Consider the following 16,265-nt stretch of genomic DNA (forward strand, 5'->3'; position numbering starts at 1 on the left):
GACAATATGAATCGTCTTATTCACATTCTTCGTTGTTTTTATTTGGCTTAAGGTCTTAAAATCAATTTGCAAAAAAAGCAAATTGATTGGTGTGGGTGTTCCTCATACCCAGGTCTCTTGTGTTGCTGACAGGATTGGTTGTGCTGCAGAAGTTCTTCCGTTTATTCATCTGGGTGTTCTGGTTGATTAGACTTTGACTCGATTTTCTGCTTGGTCTCCGTTGATTGATCGGTTTCGGACGAGGCTTTCGGGTTGGAAGGCCAAATATCTTTCTTTTAGAGATCGGCTTACTTTGGTTAAGTTTGTTCTAGGTTCGTTAGGAAGTTATATGATGTCGATTTTCCTTAATCCCATGTCGGTTTTGACTTCTTTAAAGGCTATAAGAGCTAGATTCTTTTGGGGTGCAGACTTGGATGAGAGGCGTATCCATTGGGTCAGATGGGATAAAGTTTTAGCAACAAGGGATGAGGGAGGTTTGGGTGTGGGAGCTTATTTTCTTTCAACGAGGCTATGATGTTCCGCTGGTGGTGGAGATTTTTTCACTCCCCTGATCTCATGTGGGCTCGTGTTATTAGATCTCTTTACGGTTATGATGGTGGTTGCAGAATTTTGATTACAATAAGAGTTGGCTCGGGTCCTTGGTCTGGGGTTATTCGTATGTTCACCCAACTTAGAGATAGAGACATCGACATTCGGTATTTATGTCTAATTAGGTTGGGCGATGGTCATCATACTTCCTTTTGGCACGATGTATGGGTGGGGGAGGCGCCTCTTGCTTCCATGTTTCATAGAGTGTTTGCATTGGATACTTTTAGACATGTGAGTATTAGTGATCGGATGGCTATGGGGTGGAGGCTTCATACTCTTAGACATCCTCCTAGAGGTAGTGTTGAGCAGGAGCTGTGGGATGGCTTAGTCTCTCTTACTTAGAATCTTCAGATTTAGTCGTTTCCAGATAGGTTGGGTTGGATTATTGATACCTCTTATGTCTTTTATGTTTCGTCTGCGCGTCGCTATATTGATGGTAGTATGCTTTATTTAGGAGGTGTTACGACCCCAGTGGAATAATTGGGGGGTTCCCATTAAGTTGAATGTTCTTTTATGGAGGATTTGACTTCTGAGTGAGTATTCCAACGAGGGAGGGGGAGGGGGAGAGAGAGAGAGAGAGAGAGAGAGAGAGAGAGAGGTGTATTCGATTCTTTGCCACATTTGTTCTCATTATATGGAGACTATTGACCATATATTTGCAGGTTGTCATGAACTCATTGATATTTTGGCACGTATCGCTATTTGGTGGGGTATTCATCTTCCCGATGATATTTTTATTAATTCTCACATTTTGTGGTTTGATTCTGTTTATATGAGAGCTGGCCAACATAAGGCCTTTGATGTAGTGGTCATGACTTCGTTTTGCACGATTTTTGGAACAGTTCCCCTAAGAAATCTTAGCTTTTTGATAAGGTTGTTTATAAGGCTTTTTTTTGGATTTCTAATAGACGTAGAAAAGTCATAACCTTGTATCTAAAATAACTTGGTTTAAATAATTAAATCCATATCAAAACAATGTAATGTACTCTGATTTTCTTTAAAACTCGAACATTGTTTAATACCATTACCTAAATTCAAAATACTAGATTGATATTATCTTTTGCATATGTTTTCGTTGTACATAAGGTACAATCCCCCAAAGCTTGATGTAAAACTCCTCAAAGAAAACATAAAACCTTTTAGAATCAAATTTACCAAGCAAATAAGCAACACAAGAAATTTTAATCCAACATATTACGATCCTAAACTATCTCAATCTACGATAAAATAATATACAAAAGTGTCTTTCAGGTTCACACAAACCCACCCGCTAAACAGATCTAAAACCATAGCAATTAATAAGAAAAAGAAAAATCAATGCAATTAGACTAGTACTAGCATGGCCTGTATTAAGGGGCAAAGTTGTAAAAAATGAGAGTGCAAGGGTCGAAGTCGAACCTGCAAGTTGTTCATACTTACTTCATACAACCTTTCTATTCTTTTGATTGATTGAGTGATTGCTTCTTCTTCTTCTTCTAGGGGGGCTGTACATGTTAGATTGTTGTTGTATTGGGTGTATTTACAACTATAGCCTTTGTCTACTTCTGGTGGTGATACCGCCTCTTCTCACACCGGTTGTTACGCGGGTCCCGCTTCCCCAATTCTCATCACCGGAATCGTCATCGGAATCTTTATTGGTGTTCCCGTTGTTCATCACACGGCTTTGTAACACTGCTTTTGTAGTTCCAGGCTTCCTTCCAGGAGGACGTTTCCTTTTAATATTTGCTGTGTAGACCGAGTAGTCAACTGTGTCTTCTCTCAACGCGTTCTTGAATTCCTGTTATTAACAGGAAATTAAAGTCAGGATACTTTTCACATATTTTTTAATCAAAAAGTGGTGAATTAAGTTATAACCTGATATCTTTGTAAAATCTCCTGGTAGGTGGTGGGTCGAGTAGTCTCTACCTCACCTACATTGAATGGGATATTCTGTCGTGAAAGAAACTCCCCTGGTTTTGGAGGGTCAGCTGGAGAAAAAGCCTACAAAATCACAATTTGCAATTGTTTATAATAAATCATAGTGAGACAAAAATGAATGATATTATTAGTAAAAATGAATGAGGGAGTACCTGGCATCGAGCATCATCTAAACTATAGATTATTTTCAGGTGCCTTTTCAGCTTCAGAAGTAGTTGCAATGCACATGCTGCGAGGCAGTCACCCTGGATAACAATGAGAAAGACCATAAGAAGTTAATCAAATGGGTTAACTACTAGAAAGAAATGAAAGTAAGAAGTGATAATAAAGAAATAGTCAGATACATGAAAGTTTCTATACCTGGATGTGTGGAAGATCATCCGGGGATATAATAACAACAGAAATGGCATTGTTCATTGATTGTTGATCAAGATCCATATGCTCGGTTTCAGTGACATTAACCTCAGTAGCAACCACCTCTTCTTTAACCTCAGTGGGAGCCTCTTCTTTAATCTCATTGGGAACCTCTTCTTTAACTGGTGCATTCTCATCTACAATGGGCTCCTCACCAGAAACAGGTTGAGCAATTGGCTCTGGCTCTGGCTCTGGCTCCTGTTGGACTACACTATTTTCAGGTTGTTTTGGGATTTGCTCTTGTAACTTATGTAGGAATGTCTTCATATTGGACTCGATTCCCCCTGACCTAACTTGTATAACTCTATTTATAGCGTAAATCAAATACAGAGGCTCTTCAGGTAACACGAAAGGGAGTAAAGAGAGTATCTCTGTACAGTATCTGAGAGAGAAAATGAAAGAGATTGAAATTAAATTGCAATAAAGAGTTTAGGATAGAATTGTGAGAGAAGTTGAAAACCAACATTAAAAAGGTGACAACTGAGTTATGCCACGCGGGGGTATCGAATTTGCGAACAATTGAGGACATGAATTTATTTCTTGATGCGCGATTTCCACGAATGACCTTGTAAATTCGAGAAACACCGAGTCTTGCATAAGAGAAGGAGCTTCCATCTGGTTTTCCTTTTGTGTTATTAAGTGTCTTGTTTTGGGCATTTGGTGTTTCGGGAAGACTTTGATTCATTGATTGCATGAAGATAAATGACATCTGTAGCCCATCACCTAGACGGCTTTCGAAAAAGGCAGGATACCTGAAAATATGGTTTATGTATTTATTGGCATGAGAAATACATGGATATTAAGGTTGTAACAACAAATTAAAAGGAGTGAAAGGGATTACTTCTCATTCATATTCATGAGCAAATGATGAGCAAGCTTTGAGTTTGCTTCCTGTGGATCTGTTTCAAGTGCTATCAGATATGGAACACATGTAATTGGATGAACTAGACCTTGGCGTAGAACTATTTCCACAATCTGTTTGACAGGAGCAGTAAAAATAGCAGTTTTAGTTAGACCAAATTGCCAGAAATAGCAACCTGCTTTACTCTCGCTAAAAATATTAGTAACTTACTTTATTTGTTGCATATTTGCTATTATTGATGAAGAAATGTAAAGAAAAAAAAAAAGAAATAAGATTGTGACCTTAAGAGCAGACTGGCGAACTTGTTCATTTGCATCCAAACATCTACCTAAAATGCTATTCCAATATAACTGAATGATTCCACCACAGATGTTAGTATCACCTGCACCAGCAGCAACAGGGACATGGCTTGCATCTTTACTATTAACAATTTTTTCATATTCAACTTTATCATTCTCCATCTGTTGTTCTGAATCTACAAGGTACTCAAACAAGTTCTGCAGTGATTGCATCTGATGACCCAAAAAAAAAACTTGATTAAAAAAATTTATTACAAACTAGGATCAAATCAAAGTTGCATGATATTTTCAAACCTTGATGCGAGCATCGGTGCTAGAAGAGAGTGTTGCTTCTAAGATATTTCCCATGTCTTGTTCCAACATACATTCTGGCTTTGCAATTAAAACATAGCCTAATGCCTGCAAACATGATAGTCAACATTATAAATAAATATATAAGAATAATAATAAAGATAAGAGAATAAAAACGATTGATTATTATTAATACCTGCAATGATCTGATTTTGAGAGCAAAATCCTCTGCATAGAAGTACTTTTTGAATAAGGTGAGGCTGCCAGAGACATCAAGAGTCTGTGTGCTGGAAAGTGACATACGTAACAAAGAGCTTCCATAGCGAATAAGCAATCCAAGACAGAAAAGAGATCGACACACTTGCTGAAAAAATAATCAGAAATCAACTTAGTTGATAGTTAAAAAGTTAGATACAGAAAATATCAAATTGGACATTGGTCACTTCACTAACCTGATTGTTTTCGAATCCCAGTGAATCCAAGCGTTTGAAGAATACTTGAATAAGATATCGAATAACAGATGCACCCTTTCCTGCAACTTTGCTCATGGAGCAAAGGCACCTGTAGGTAAATAGATTAGTATCATTAATACATAATAAGAAAATGTAAATGAGAAAGTTAAATGGTGACAAAGAAGCATAATTTGATGAGAGGATCCATTTTAGTAATCTATTTATTGACAATTAAATTTCAATCTTGATGAGGAAAAATATCAACAACTAAAACTACAAGGGTAAATTACAGTTTTCATCCCTGTGGTATGTTGAAAATTATGGATTCCGTTCCTTCCCTTTAACAAAGTTTTATAGCACTTTGCGTCCCTGTAGTGAATGTCGTTAGTTTTAATCCGTGAACCCAAATGTAAAATGACGATTTTACCCTTACTTTAAAACTAACGACATCCATTCCAGGGACGATAAGTGTATCAAAAACTTTGTTGCAGTGATGAAGAACACCAAGAATTCTTCAAAGGGAAGAAGTCGATTATTTCAACATACATACATACCACAGGGACGAAATTGTAATCTACTAAAAGTACAACGAGTTAAGGCATCAAAAGAGAGAAAGAAAAGAATGCACTTTACTTGATGCAAGCATGGACAACAGTCAAAAAAGAATGTCGGACGATCATCTGCTTCAAATCTTGTTCAAGATCTTCAATTACACTTTGAGGAAGCTTTCTTACCAAAGGCAAAACAGAGTCAATCACAAACACTATACTTTCCACTAGTTGGGCAACTGCTCGATTGTCAGCCTGATATAAAAATATTAAAGCTAAAGTACATTGCCAAAAGTGACAAATATATGTTGTTGCAAAATTACTGATAACCTGTTTCTTTAAATATGGCTGCAATGTGACCACAAATTGAGAAGGATTAGAGGCCGGTGCACAAAGTGCAGGATCCACTACACAGAAAGCATGCAAGAGCAGGACATAATGTAGTGCACCCACTTCCATATCATTAACATTCGTTTCCTCTACCTGCAGTTCACAGGTTAAATGTTATACAAGAAAAAAATAAAAAATAAAAAAGAGACAATACCCGTAATATCTTTTCCAACAAGCACTTGCACATGAGCTCGCATCGTTTTCTTACTGATGCAAGCATCACAGGACTGATTCCTGCAGCTTTAGCTGCTTGAGGCAAAAAATCAAGGGCTAAATTACGTTTAATAACTATGACAAGTAATTGATTATTGGGCCTTTTCCTCAGCATTTCAACCATTTGTTCAGTCTTCTTTGCTATTTCCATTGTTACAGAACTACCATCTGCGTACATTTGGTTTTGTGAACCCGAAGGCTCCTCAAACCAGAACTCATAGAATGTCTTGCACACAAGGTCCTGTAAATGCAAGAGGATAAAAATTTCTGTCAGAAAGTAATTAATAATTTTATATTTATGTAGTTATAAAACTAAAAAAATTACCTGAATGCTGGATTCTTCATCGCTAATACGAGAAATGATTTCAATGCAAGCACTGTTGAAGTCCAGGAAATTAGAATTAGAAGTACACATATCCCTAATGATCCTGATGGCTCGTTTCCTAACACTCACTCCAGTATCTTTCACTCTCTCAGCCACCTTCCCATAATACTGATTAGAAAAAGGAAAGGTGTAAATTAAAATAGAAATAAATCAAGCCGAATGTGGAAGGATGAAAAAAATTATGGCCATTTTACCCTCTGAGCAACATCAGGATGTGAAGCAATATATCGTCCAACAAGTTCCAATGCTGCTTCTCGTACAGATATAGCAGAGTCACAAAACCTTCCTTCAACAGCTGTTTGAACAAATTTATCACCTAAAACCTCTGGATCAGCCTCTACAATGATACTAACCTGTTTTTAGCATCAAATTGAAAAGAGAACAGTGAGGGGGACTTTTTTTTTCAATAAAAATGTGTTATGGAAGTTATTAGAAAACATGACTTACTGCACGCAATGCTTTAGCACGAATCACAGGAGAACCCTCCCTTAAACTTGCCTGTAATTCATAGTGTCAACTAAAAAAGAAGCATAAAGGGTATGTTTGGTTGGATGGAATGGATAAGGTAATGATATAAGTAAAGTGATGGAATGAATCATTGCATTCCATGATCATTGTTTGGTCAGCCTGTAGGAATGGAATGGTTTTTTAATACTATATGTAGATACTGTGTATAATTTTGAACTCTATTAGGAATGTCATTTTAATTATAATAAAATTGTAATTTAATTAAGGTAATGAAAATGGGTTATATTGTAATTTTTCATTAGAGTCCATGATGGAATGAAAAAACACCCCTTGGCTAAGGAATGAAAACTATTTATATGGAAGGAATCATGTTCCTTCAAGAATGGTTCATTCCATTCTGTCAGCAAAACAAAGAGGGTTTTTTTCATTCTAATGGAAGGAACCATTCCATTCCTTCAGGAATAGTTCATTCCATTCCATCAGGCAAAACAAACAGGTTTTTCTCATTCCATCCTTCTCCGATTCCATTATACCAAATACTATCAAGTAGTTTTATAGATACTAGAAGCAAATGATGAAAGATATCTGACCAGAAGCATGTGAAGAATTTTATCAAATCCTCTAGAAAAAGAGTTATTCTGTCCCAGTGCCAATGTTATCTTCTTGACAGAACTCCTAGTCAATAAAGATGAACCCATCCCAGAACCACGCACAATTGCTTTTGATTTTAGCCTGGCAAGGTAGTACAAAAACTTCTCTTGACCATTTGGATCATCTTTGTACCACAAACAAATATAAAACCTGCAAACATCATATGATTAATAAATATTGAATTCTTGAAAGACAAGAGTAAATTTTACATAAATAGCCCTCAAGTATCCACTTTTGCAACTTTGGTCCTTATTTTTGTCTTTTAAGTAAAATGACTATATTACCCTTTTCTGATCTGTTTATAATTATTTGTTACTTAAATAAGAAAACAAAATATTTTCCCAGAGAAGATGGTCATTTTGTGAAAAAAAAATCAGATGAAGGGTAAAAAGGTCATTTTATTTAGAACGAAGGCCGAAAATCTTTTGAAAAGTCAATCAACCTCTCGTAAAACCAAAACTGTGGAGAAAAAAATTGGAAAACAAAAACGCTTTTTGGGACCAAACTTGATAAAAAAAAAAAATAGCAATACTCAAGGACCATTTTTGTAATTTACTCTAGAAGATAAAAAGTAAATGATGAATGGTGAAAGAAGTAGAAAGTAACCATCTAGTAAAAATATGCACATCCTCAGCAGATGCAAAATCCTGAAGATGATTTAATAACATCTGTTGCACGATCTCTGTTTTTGTAACATCAGAGGTGTCCTTGTCCTTTGACTTTGACTTTTTACGGGTGTGAGTGCCTTCAACTCTTCCTTGAGTCTTACAATAAGATTGTAAAAAAAGGAGTTGTTTTTTGCAGAGACAGAGCTGACAAAACCAACTGCTACCAGATATGTCATGTTCTCTTACTCCCATACAGTCTACATGAAATAATCTCTGACAAGTTTCACATTGTTCCAATGGCTTTTCACTTTTTGGATCCAAACAAACAGAACATGTGTCGTCTGGAGGTGAAATGTCGGTTTCGTCCCTGCCTAGTAACTCTTTTACAATCCAGAATGTTTCCTTTTTACAGAGGACAGCTTCCCGTTTTAGCCTTGCAGCAACTGTACCAAGAACATCAATGGCAATGGAACGGGCAGCAACGTCTTTTGACTTCAGACCCGCGTTTTGAAGCAGTAACACACAAAGAACCTGCAACCAATTTTGAAAAAACCAATGGTTGGTTTTTGGTTTTTGGTTTTTGGTTTTTGGTTTTTGGTTTTTGGTTTTTTTTTTAAAAAAATGAGTTTTTAGGTTTGGTTGGTTTATTGTTTTTTAAAGTAGGGTAAATTATAGAAAAACCAATATGTTTTGGGCAGTTTTGTGATTTAACCACCAATACATTATTTTTTTCAAATCAAACCATAAAAATTTCAGATATTTTTCCAATTAACGATTCTGACTTGTTATAATGGGTTTCAACGGAAACTTTCCAAATTAACCATTTTGATATGTTATATCTTATCAAAATGGTTAGTTTGGAAAATTTTCTAAGGGTTGATTGGAAATAAAATAGATCATAAGTGGTCAAAGTACAAACTTGCCCAAAATATAATGTTTTTTTGGTAATTTTCCCTTTATAAAAACAGAAAAATAACCAAACTGAACAGAAATCCCATAAGACGTTTTGAAAATAGTTTCTATCAAAGAAGTGTTTGTAACTTTTTTTTAATTCACTTTATTTTTTTTATTGAACTATTGAGTGTTTTTCTAATTCAAATTTGAACTTAATTGTCATTTACTTAACTTGTACTCTTTCTTAGTATATTTTAAAGGGTTTTATGAAGAAAAGTCCCATTATTTTTGGAAAACTTTTGCTAAAGTCCTAAAAAAAATTTGAACAGAAAAGTTGCTATTATTTAACATTTTGCCCAAATGAACGAAAAAGTCCTTTTTATTTTAATAGGAAATGACAGATTATGTGATTTTCCCAACATAATGGGACTTTTCTGTTAAAAAAAACACATTTAGGACTTTATCAAAAAATTCCCCAAAATAATGGGACTTTTCTGCATAAAACCCTATTTCAAATATAGCATTCTTTTTTAAATATTTACCAGCATGGCTAATGTAAAAATACAAATACAAAAAATTCATAAAAAAAAAAAAACAAACAAAAACCTAATCACCTAAAAACCCAACTACAATGGGTCTTTTCTAAAAATCGGTTTCTAAGTTTTGGTTTAGGTTTTGACAAAAAAACAAACCAAACCAAACTCAACCCTAAATAAAGCACACACTTAAGTGACTACAACTCGTATATAGATTACCTCAAGAATATGAGCTGAAGCAGGGTATTCAGGTAAATTCAATGTTGTCAGAAGATCCATAACAAGATTTTCCAACATGACCTTGAACTCAGATGCATCTTGATTTTGATTCTTAGTATTTGCAAATCGTTGAAGCACACGACTCCAGAAAAGACAACATGCATCAGTTACTGCCTCTTGGGATTTATAAGGGTAACTAGAATCAATTCCAATTTCAAATAATGGATTGGAATCAGGTGCTTCCCTCAAAGAATCAGGAAGGTTTGCACTACAATGAATTAACTGAATCAATAAAGCAGATATCATTTGAATCTGCCTTTGTTCTTCATCTGCAAGGTGGTAAGTTCTAGGAATCTTCTTTGAAAATGGTATTTTCAAGAGCAGATGAAGTAAATCGTCCATCACGTATACTCGATGCTGAGTATATGAATAAAATATCTGCAAATTGATAATCAAAATTAAAACTAGATGTTTGCAAAAAAAATCAATACATTCATTTTCAGTTTTTATTGAAAATGATTAATGAAGAAACCCAAACATTAAAAATATAAACCATAAAAAGAAACAAAAAAAATAACTGCATACCCCGCCTATTAGACTGATTGCCTTCAATTGTAAAAGTTGAACATTATCCACCAATAAAGTGGAAAAGCATGTTTTCACTAGTTGTAAGATGCAACTATCTGAGAGGCGCTCTATCATTAATAAATCCTTTAGAAAACCAATTATGGTGCAAAGTTTCTGAAGTATGTTATGTGCTGCAGCAGAAGTCCTGAAAAAAAAAAGCCTTAATTAATCACTGTGTATATTGCTCATTCTGCATTTTGAAAACTAGGGTCTGTTTGGTATAATGAAATAAAATCACAAAGCAATGGAACGCGTCATTCAAACATATTGTTTATTATGTAATATAACACAACAAAATTGATTAAAAAAAAAGAAAAAAGAAAGATATTTTATTAAAAAAACTTCAATCAAATTAATATCATTAGATAAATTGTATACAAACATATTTCATGTCCCTTAAACTATATACTACACGTATTTCAAAAAGTCAAAAAAGAAGTATTTATCATTTAGAGAAAACTGTTTGACAAAAATAAAAAGTATTTATCATTTAGAGAATCATAATATATTTTTTTTTAAATTAGCTTTCAAAACAAGAGAGAGAATTTAATTGAGGTTTTATTTTTAAAGAAACACAGTGTTATTGAAGATTATATATATAGAAAAGTGATTTACAGTTATATTATATCGTTCCATTCCTTCAAGGAATGAAAAGGAAAACACCCTTCTTTTATTTCAGTTAAAACGGAATTATAATTTAAAAAAAGTTATTTTTCATAAATAGAAAGATAATTTAATTGAAGTTCCATTTTTTTATAAAACAGCAGAGTTATTGAAGATTATATATGGAAAATTGATTTATAGTTATATTATATCATTCCATTCCTTCAAGGAATGAAAAAGGAAACACCCTTCTCCCAAGAGAAGGAATGTTGTATTCCATTCCCTCTTGGATTACTACATACCAAACACTACCCAAATTCAGATGACTTTCTATACATACTTGTTTGTTCCTGATCTTTTCACTTTTGCATTCCTAGTAGTTCGCCTTTTCTTGCTAGCAGATCCAAAATCCTCATCATAATCATCATCATCATCATCATCATCATCATCGTCATCATCATCATCATCATCATCATTATCTGACAAATGCAACAGGGGGAAGAGATGGAAAAGTAAATTATTAGAGATATAAGTAAACAGATTGCCAACTCAGCATGAATATCTTTTTAAATCCCAAAAAGATCTACCGAGTTTTTTGCTCAAATTGCCATTGTCAGTTGGTTTGCTGGTGGGACGATGAGATGGATCACAAGCTACCATGACATCTGCTATTTGTCTCCTTGAAAACTCCACAATTCTTTCAATGATCTAATATGCAAATCAATAGAAACACAAGATTGAAACTATTCTCACATTTGGTCCCTGTACTTTTTGTTTTTACCGTGTTTAGTCCAAATTTGAAACTACTTTCACATTTGGTCCTTGTTTTAATGGTTCATATCGATTTTGGTCTATGGAACATTGAAATAAGGACCAAAACTAGAGAATGTTCTAACTTTGGACTAAACAAAGTGTAAATCAGAAAGCACAAGGGGCATTTTTGTAATTTGCTAAAAAAATAATGTATAGTTTGAGCTAGGGCACATACCTCTTCCTTGTAGATTTGCTTTGGCATGCCATTATATGCCATAATTGCAACAGCTGCATGGATGGACTCAAGTGCTACCATAATTGTAGACACTACATCCGAATAAGACTGGAAAAGATAACAATTGACCAGAATGGAAAACATTAAAACCAGATTATCAGAAACATATAAAAATAGTTAATGCATTTACACAAACTCAGTATTTATACAAATAGGAAAAAAGATGAACCAGTTGTTTGTTACATGCTTATAGGTAGTTAAGTAGTAGTGAAAAAAATGCATGACCAATTAGATTTAGAGCACTGTATACAAAGCAAAATTTTCACTGCTATAAATGGGTATACTTTTCATTGTATACAAAGCAAATTAGAAGTACAATGCCTCAAAAAGAAATTTTTGAATAGAAAGAAATAGAAGTAGGATTTTTTTTTTCTATAAGCATGTATATGTAAACATTGCACCACAAGAATTAAAGCATGAAGATAGCAAACTTACACTTTCAGATTGAGTAATGGATAAGCCTTCTGCACTGTGAATATGATGATCTAGAACTTTCAACATTCTTTCAAGAAGACCAACAGGGACAAAATGTTGAATTTTATTTGTTCGAGCTGCCATAACTTCTTTCACAAGAGTTCTAATATTGCCAACAGGCAGAAGTACCCATTCTGCTTCACCTTCTTCCCTATCATCCACAGTAATTTCTGCTTTCCCACATAAATCCTCAAGCACTTCACAAAATCTTTCCACAGCAGCATCTGAACACATAATTCATAAATCTTAAATATCCAGTTAAGACATAAGAAATTATAGGAAAGCAGGAGGGGGTACCTTGGAGTTCAGTGCCTTCTGGTTCAGTTGGTAATGTGTCATCAGATGTTTTCTTCCTGGCTTTTGGTTTTCTAGATGAAGATGTAATAGCATCCTGCAAATTCATCTCCATGATTAGAAAAATAAGAATTTAATAAAATAATCGACAAATGTCATGTGGAAATTACATGTTCATGTTGACGCTGAGTTTCTCCTTTGTCTTTCACAGGTTCGTTGTTAGTGGAGAGATTTTGCACTAACTGCTTCCTTTCAGATACCTTGTTTTTAGGTACAGAATTATTATACATTTGCTGCTTCGCAGAACCTGAGAAACTTAAAAATATCAATAAATGATAAGCAAGGAAAGCTTCAGATATGCCAAAATAGATAAATTGTATTATATCAATTAGTGGCCAACTTTTCTAGTTTCTCATAGATCTATCTTCCCTCTCATCAGTGTTGTAAAAATCAGCCTAGAGGCTAGGTGGATGCTGAGTAAGCAGCAAAATTAGGTCAACCAAGGTCAAAACCGGTCAAAATGAATAAGTGGTCAAAATAGTCAAATCAAAAAGTCAAAATTAATAAAATAAATATCTTAATTTATCTATTCTAACCCTAACTTGAAAAATCTTACCAAAAGAAGTTCTCATATGTCTCTCTCTCATAGATCATATCAACACTCAACAGTTAAACATTTAAGTCTATTAATTAACACCTGAGACTACTTTCAGTATTTTGTTCCATAGGAGACGTATACTATAAATAATAATAATAATCCTATTTTCAGGTCTGTAATTATAAATCACATATTATAGTTGTTTACCTATTTTGTAATGATATTGGTCATATATATAAATAATAATAATAATCCTAAAATTAAAATCTTTACAATTTAAGATCCCAACTAATCGAGTAATCGCCTAGCAACTTTTGCAATTTTGCCTCTCATCTATGTCACACACTTTCTTTAAATATGTTGTTCATTGTTTGCCCTACATTAAATACCAAAATCTCCTGGTCTAGAGTAAAGATGGTAATTAACTAATTATAAGGCATATGCGAGAAGGTTAAGAATCAATTTTTAGAATGCGTTCTCAATAAATGTTTATCTTTTATAGCAATTGGAATTAATAGCGAAAGATAACAGTTTCTTATCAGCATGTATCATAACTATTGTCATCTTCCAAGTGAAATATAAAAATAGACTGCTAACAACAGTAGCGATGACATCTAAGAGCTGAATATTCCATGCTACTTTGGGCTAATTATTAATTACTGAAGAAGAAATTATATATGCATCATGATACTCCCCCGTGTAATTGGTAAAATTCTTTTTCCTCAAAAACAAAAAGTCACTGAACATCTTCAGAAAATTAAGGCTGCTATAAGAATCAATGAACATTAGAATCGGCTTAACAGGCTTTGTTTACCTGGAGCAATGTGCTCAAATGCTTCAGGGTTGCATCTAAGAACCTCATTGTAAAGGTCTAGATGTCCTTCATGACCATAAGGTGACTGGGTTCCTTTCGTTCTAAGATTCCTGCAAGTAGTATTTAATAATATCAGGAAACAATATCACCAGAAGTGACAAAAGGTTCGCATTTGGATTTTGGAAGAAGAAAAGATTTAAGATAAATTACAAATTCTGGTCCTAAATGTGATATCTTGCACACATTTTTGCAAATTGCCAATAGGAAAAGACACAGCAAATGACAAAAAAATGTTTGTATGGGGAAAGAATGTATTCTTATCATAACAGCCAACAGATTTTCCTTTTATATCAAATGTGACCCTAGCCATATATCTCTTTTGTTGCAGGTCTAGTAAGTTGCATACCATCAATTAAAACATGTTAATATTATGCAGCAGCTAACAAAAAATGATGTAAAAGTAAAACCAACACCTTGCATAACATTTCTTACAACTTACATTGAAAATTAAAAATACTCTTCAGCACTTACTTCCATACATCAGATTCATATAGCATGCCAAACCATGCAAATTTTGTAAAAGCACACAACTTTATGTAGTATTACTTTCGTTTCTTAATATGCAACTTAGATACTCCGGAAAAAGAATAAAAATAAAAAATAAAAAGCTTTACAACCAACACTAAGTGATCCACACAAATAGGCTTTTAATAAGATGTCAATGAATAGGACTTCTGCAATGGTGCAAACATGGTGGACCTTGCAAGGGTGCCATTAAAATGGCCATGTAAAGGTGTAGCCTTGAATCAGCCTTGCATACCAGACCAGATTGTCATTGAGAAAGCCAAAAAAACTAATAAATCCACATTTCACCACATACCACATTCATTTTTAAATTTGGGAGATAACTTCTTATGAACTGTAGCATTATCCTACGCATATTAATAATTGCTTACACTTACAATGTAATCTTCTAATAGACCAAATGATATCAATAAATTTTAATGCTGTTCTTTGTTTTTTACGATTTGATCTCTTCCATAGTTCCATTCATATATTTAGTTACTTCATGTGCAATCCTTGTACTATTCAAGGTCTACAACCATCCTTCAGCGTGCTTTTAGTTTTCAATCCGCATAAATGAAAAATGTACCATTGACTTTTCCTGACGACTGTTCCCTCACAAATAAAGTTGATATATACTACTCTAGACTTGACTCCTTCTCACGTTTCACATTTCAGAAAACAGCAACAATTCGAAACATTTTGTTAAGAATGAGCAACATTGATTCAAATTCAAATGCAATTTCAGATCTCAATCTAACATCGCTTTACAAGTTGAGTTTCATTTTTAATTCAGCGTACACGTATACAGTAAAATTCTACATGACTATGTACGCAGAGCATGATAAGCAAATTAAAATTCACAATTCAAGTAGTTCCGATACTCACAGGTAAGACACATCAGTAGACTGGAGAAGTTTGGATATCTTGCTAGCCTGATCGGGAACATCACTACGATTTAACCGCTTGGCCGAACCCGTAGGCTCGTCAATTAACCGCAGGTCCTGGTCAAGAGCGCCGCAGAATACCGGCAGCGACGGCAACGGCAAGCATGGAGCGACTTCGGAATGAACAGTGTTGGCGAGGCTGATACCTCTAGGTATCCCTCCTCCAACTCCGACACGAGAATTCGACATTGAAATTAGTTTCTCCAAACAGAAAAATGTGCGAACAAGTTCATCAAGGGTTTAATCGCTGAGAATTAGGGTTTTCTGGTGAAATTTGGAAAACTGGTGTTCAATTGCTCAGTTTGGAGCCCTGGAGAAGAAATAGTGAGGAATTGGGGCTAAGGGCAGTTGAAAGGGAAAGAAAATATTTGATCTAATACGACTTTTGATCTCTTTTCAAAAATCAAAAATAACTAAACTGATTTTGATTTTGATTTTAATTTTGATTTTTTTTTTCAATTGTCTTGATTTTGTGATAATTAAGTCGAACTATTTGTACGAGTATTAATTAACCGCGTTTACTCGTATATTATTTGGTATTTTGATTTGATGTTAATAAAT

At 34.2% G+C, this 16,265-nt stretch overlaps 1 protein-coding gene across 1 annotated transcript; it reads right to left on the reverse strand.

Annotated features, from left to right (window-relative positions):
• Nucleotides 1–1,711: 1,711 nt before the first annotated feature.
• On the reverse strand, nt 1,712–16,068 carry EMB2773 (PHD finger family protein). Its single transcript, XM_079086162.1, has 28 exons — nt 15,646–16,068; nt 14,194–14,303; nt 12,952–13,088; nt 12,785–12,878; nt 12,449–12,711; nt 11,954–12,061; nt 11,553–11,673; nt 11,306–11,444; nt 10,321–10,507; nt 9,736–10,173; nt 8,085–8,617; nt 7,418–7,628; nt 6,807–6,857; nt 6,554–6,712; nt 6,300–6,467; nt 5,916–6,215; nt 5,702–5,854; nt 5,457–5,626; nt 4,824–4,932; nt 4,568–4,735; nt 4,375–4,479; nt 4,063–4,293; nt 3,761–3,894; nt 3,384–3,671; nt 2,866–3,301; nt 2,658–2,750; nt 2,443–2,568; nt 1,712–2,365 (listed from the first exon to the last, which is right to left on the reverse strand). The coding sequence occupies exons 1-28, from the start codon at nt 15,891–15,893 to the stop codon at nt 2,114–2,116; spliced, it is 5,532 nt and encodes a 1,843-aa protein (XP_078942288.1). The 5' UTR covers nt 15,894–16,068; the 3' UTR covers nt 1,712–2,113.
• Nucleotides 16,069–16,265: the final 197 nt, after the last annotated feature.

The sequence above is a fragment of the Lactuca virosa genome, chromosome 3 (genome assembly GCF_052849685.1).
Source record: "Lactuca virosa cultivar CGN04683 chromosome 3, Lactuca_virosa_CGN04683_v6, whole genome shotgun sequence".
NCBI lineage: Eukaryota > Viridiplantae > Streptophyta > Magnoliopsida > Asterales > Asteraceae > Lactuca > Lactuca virosa.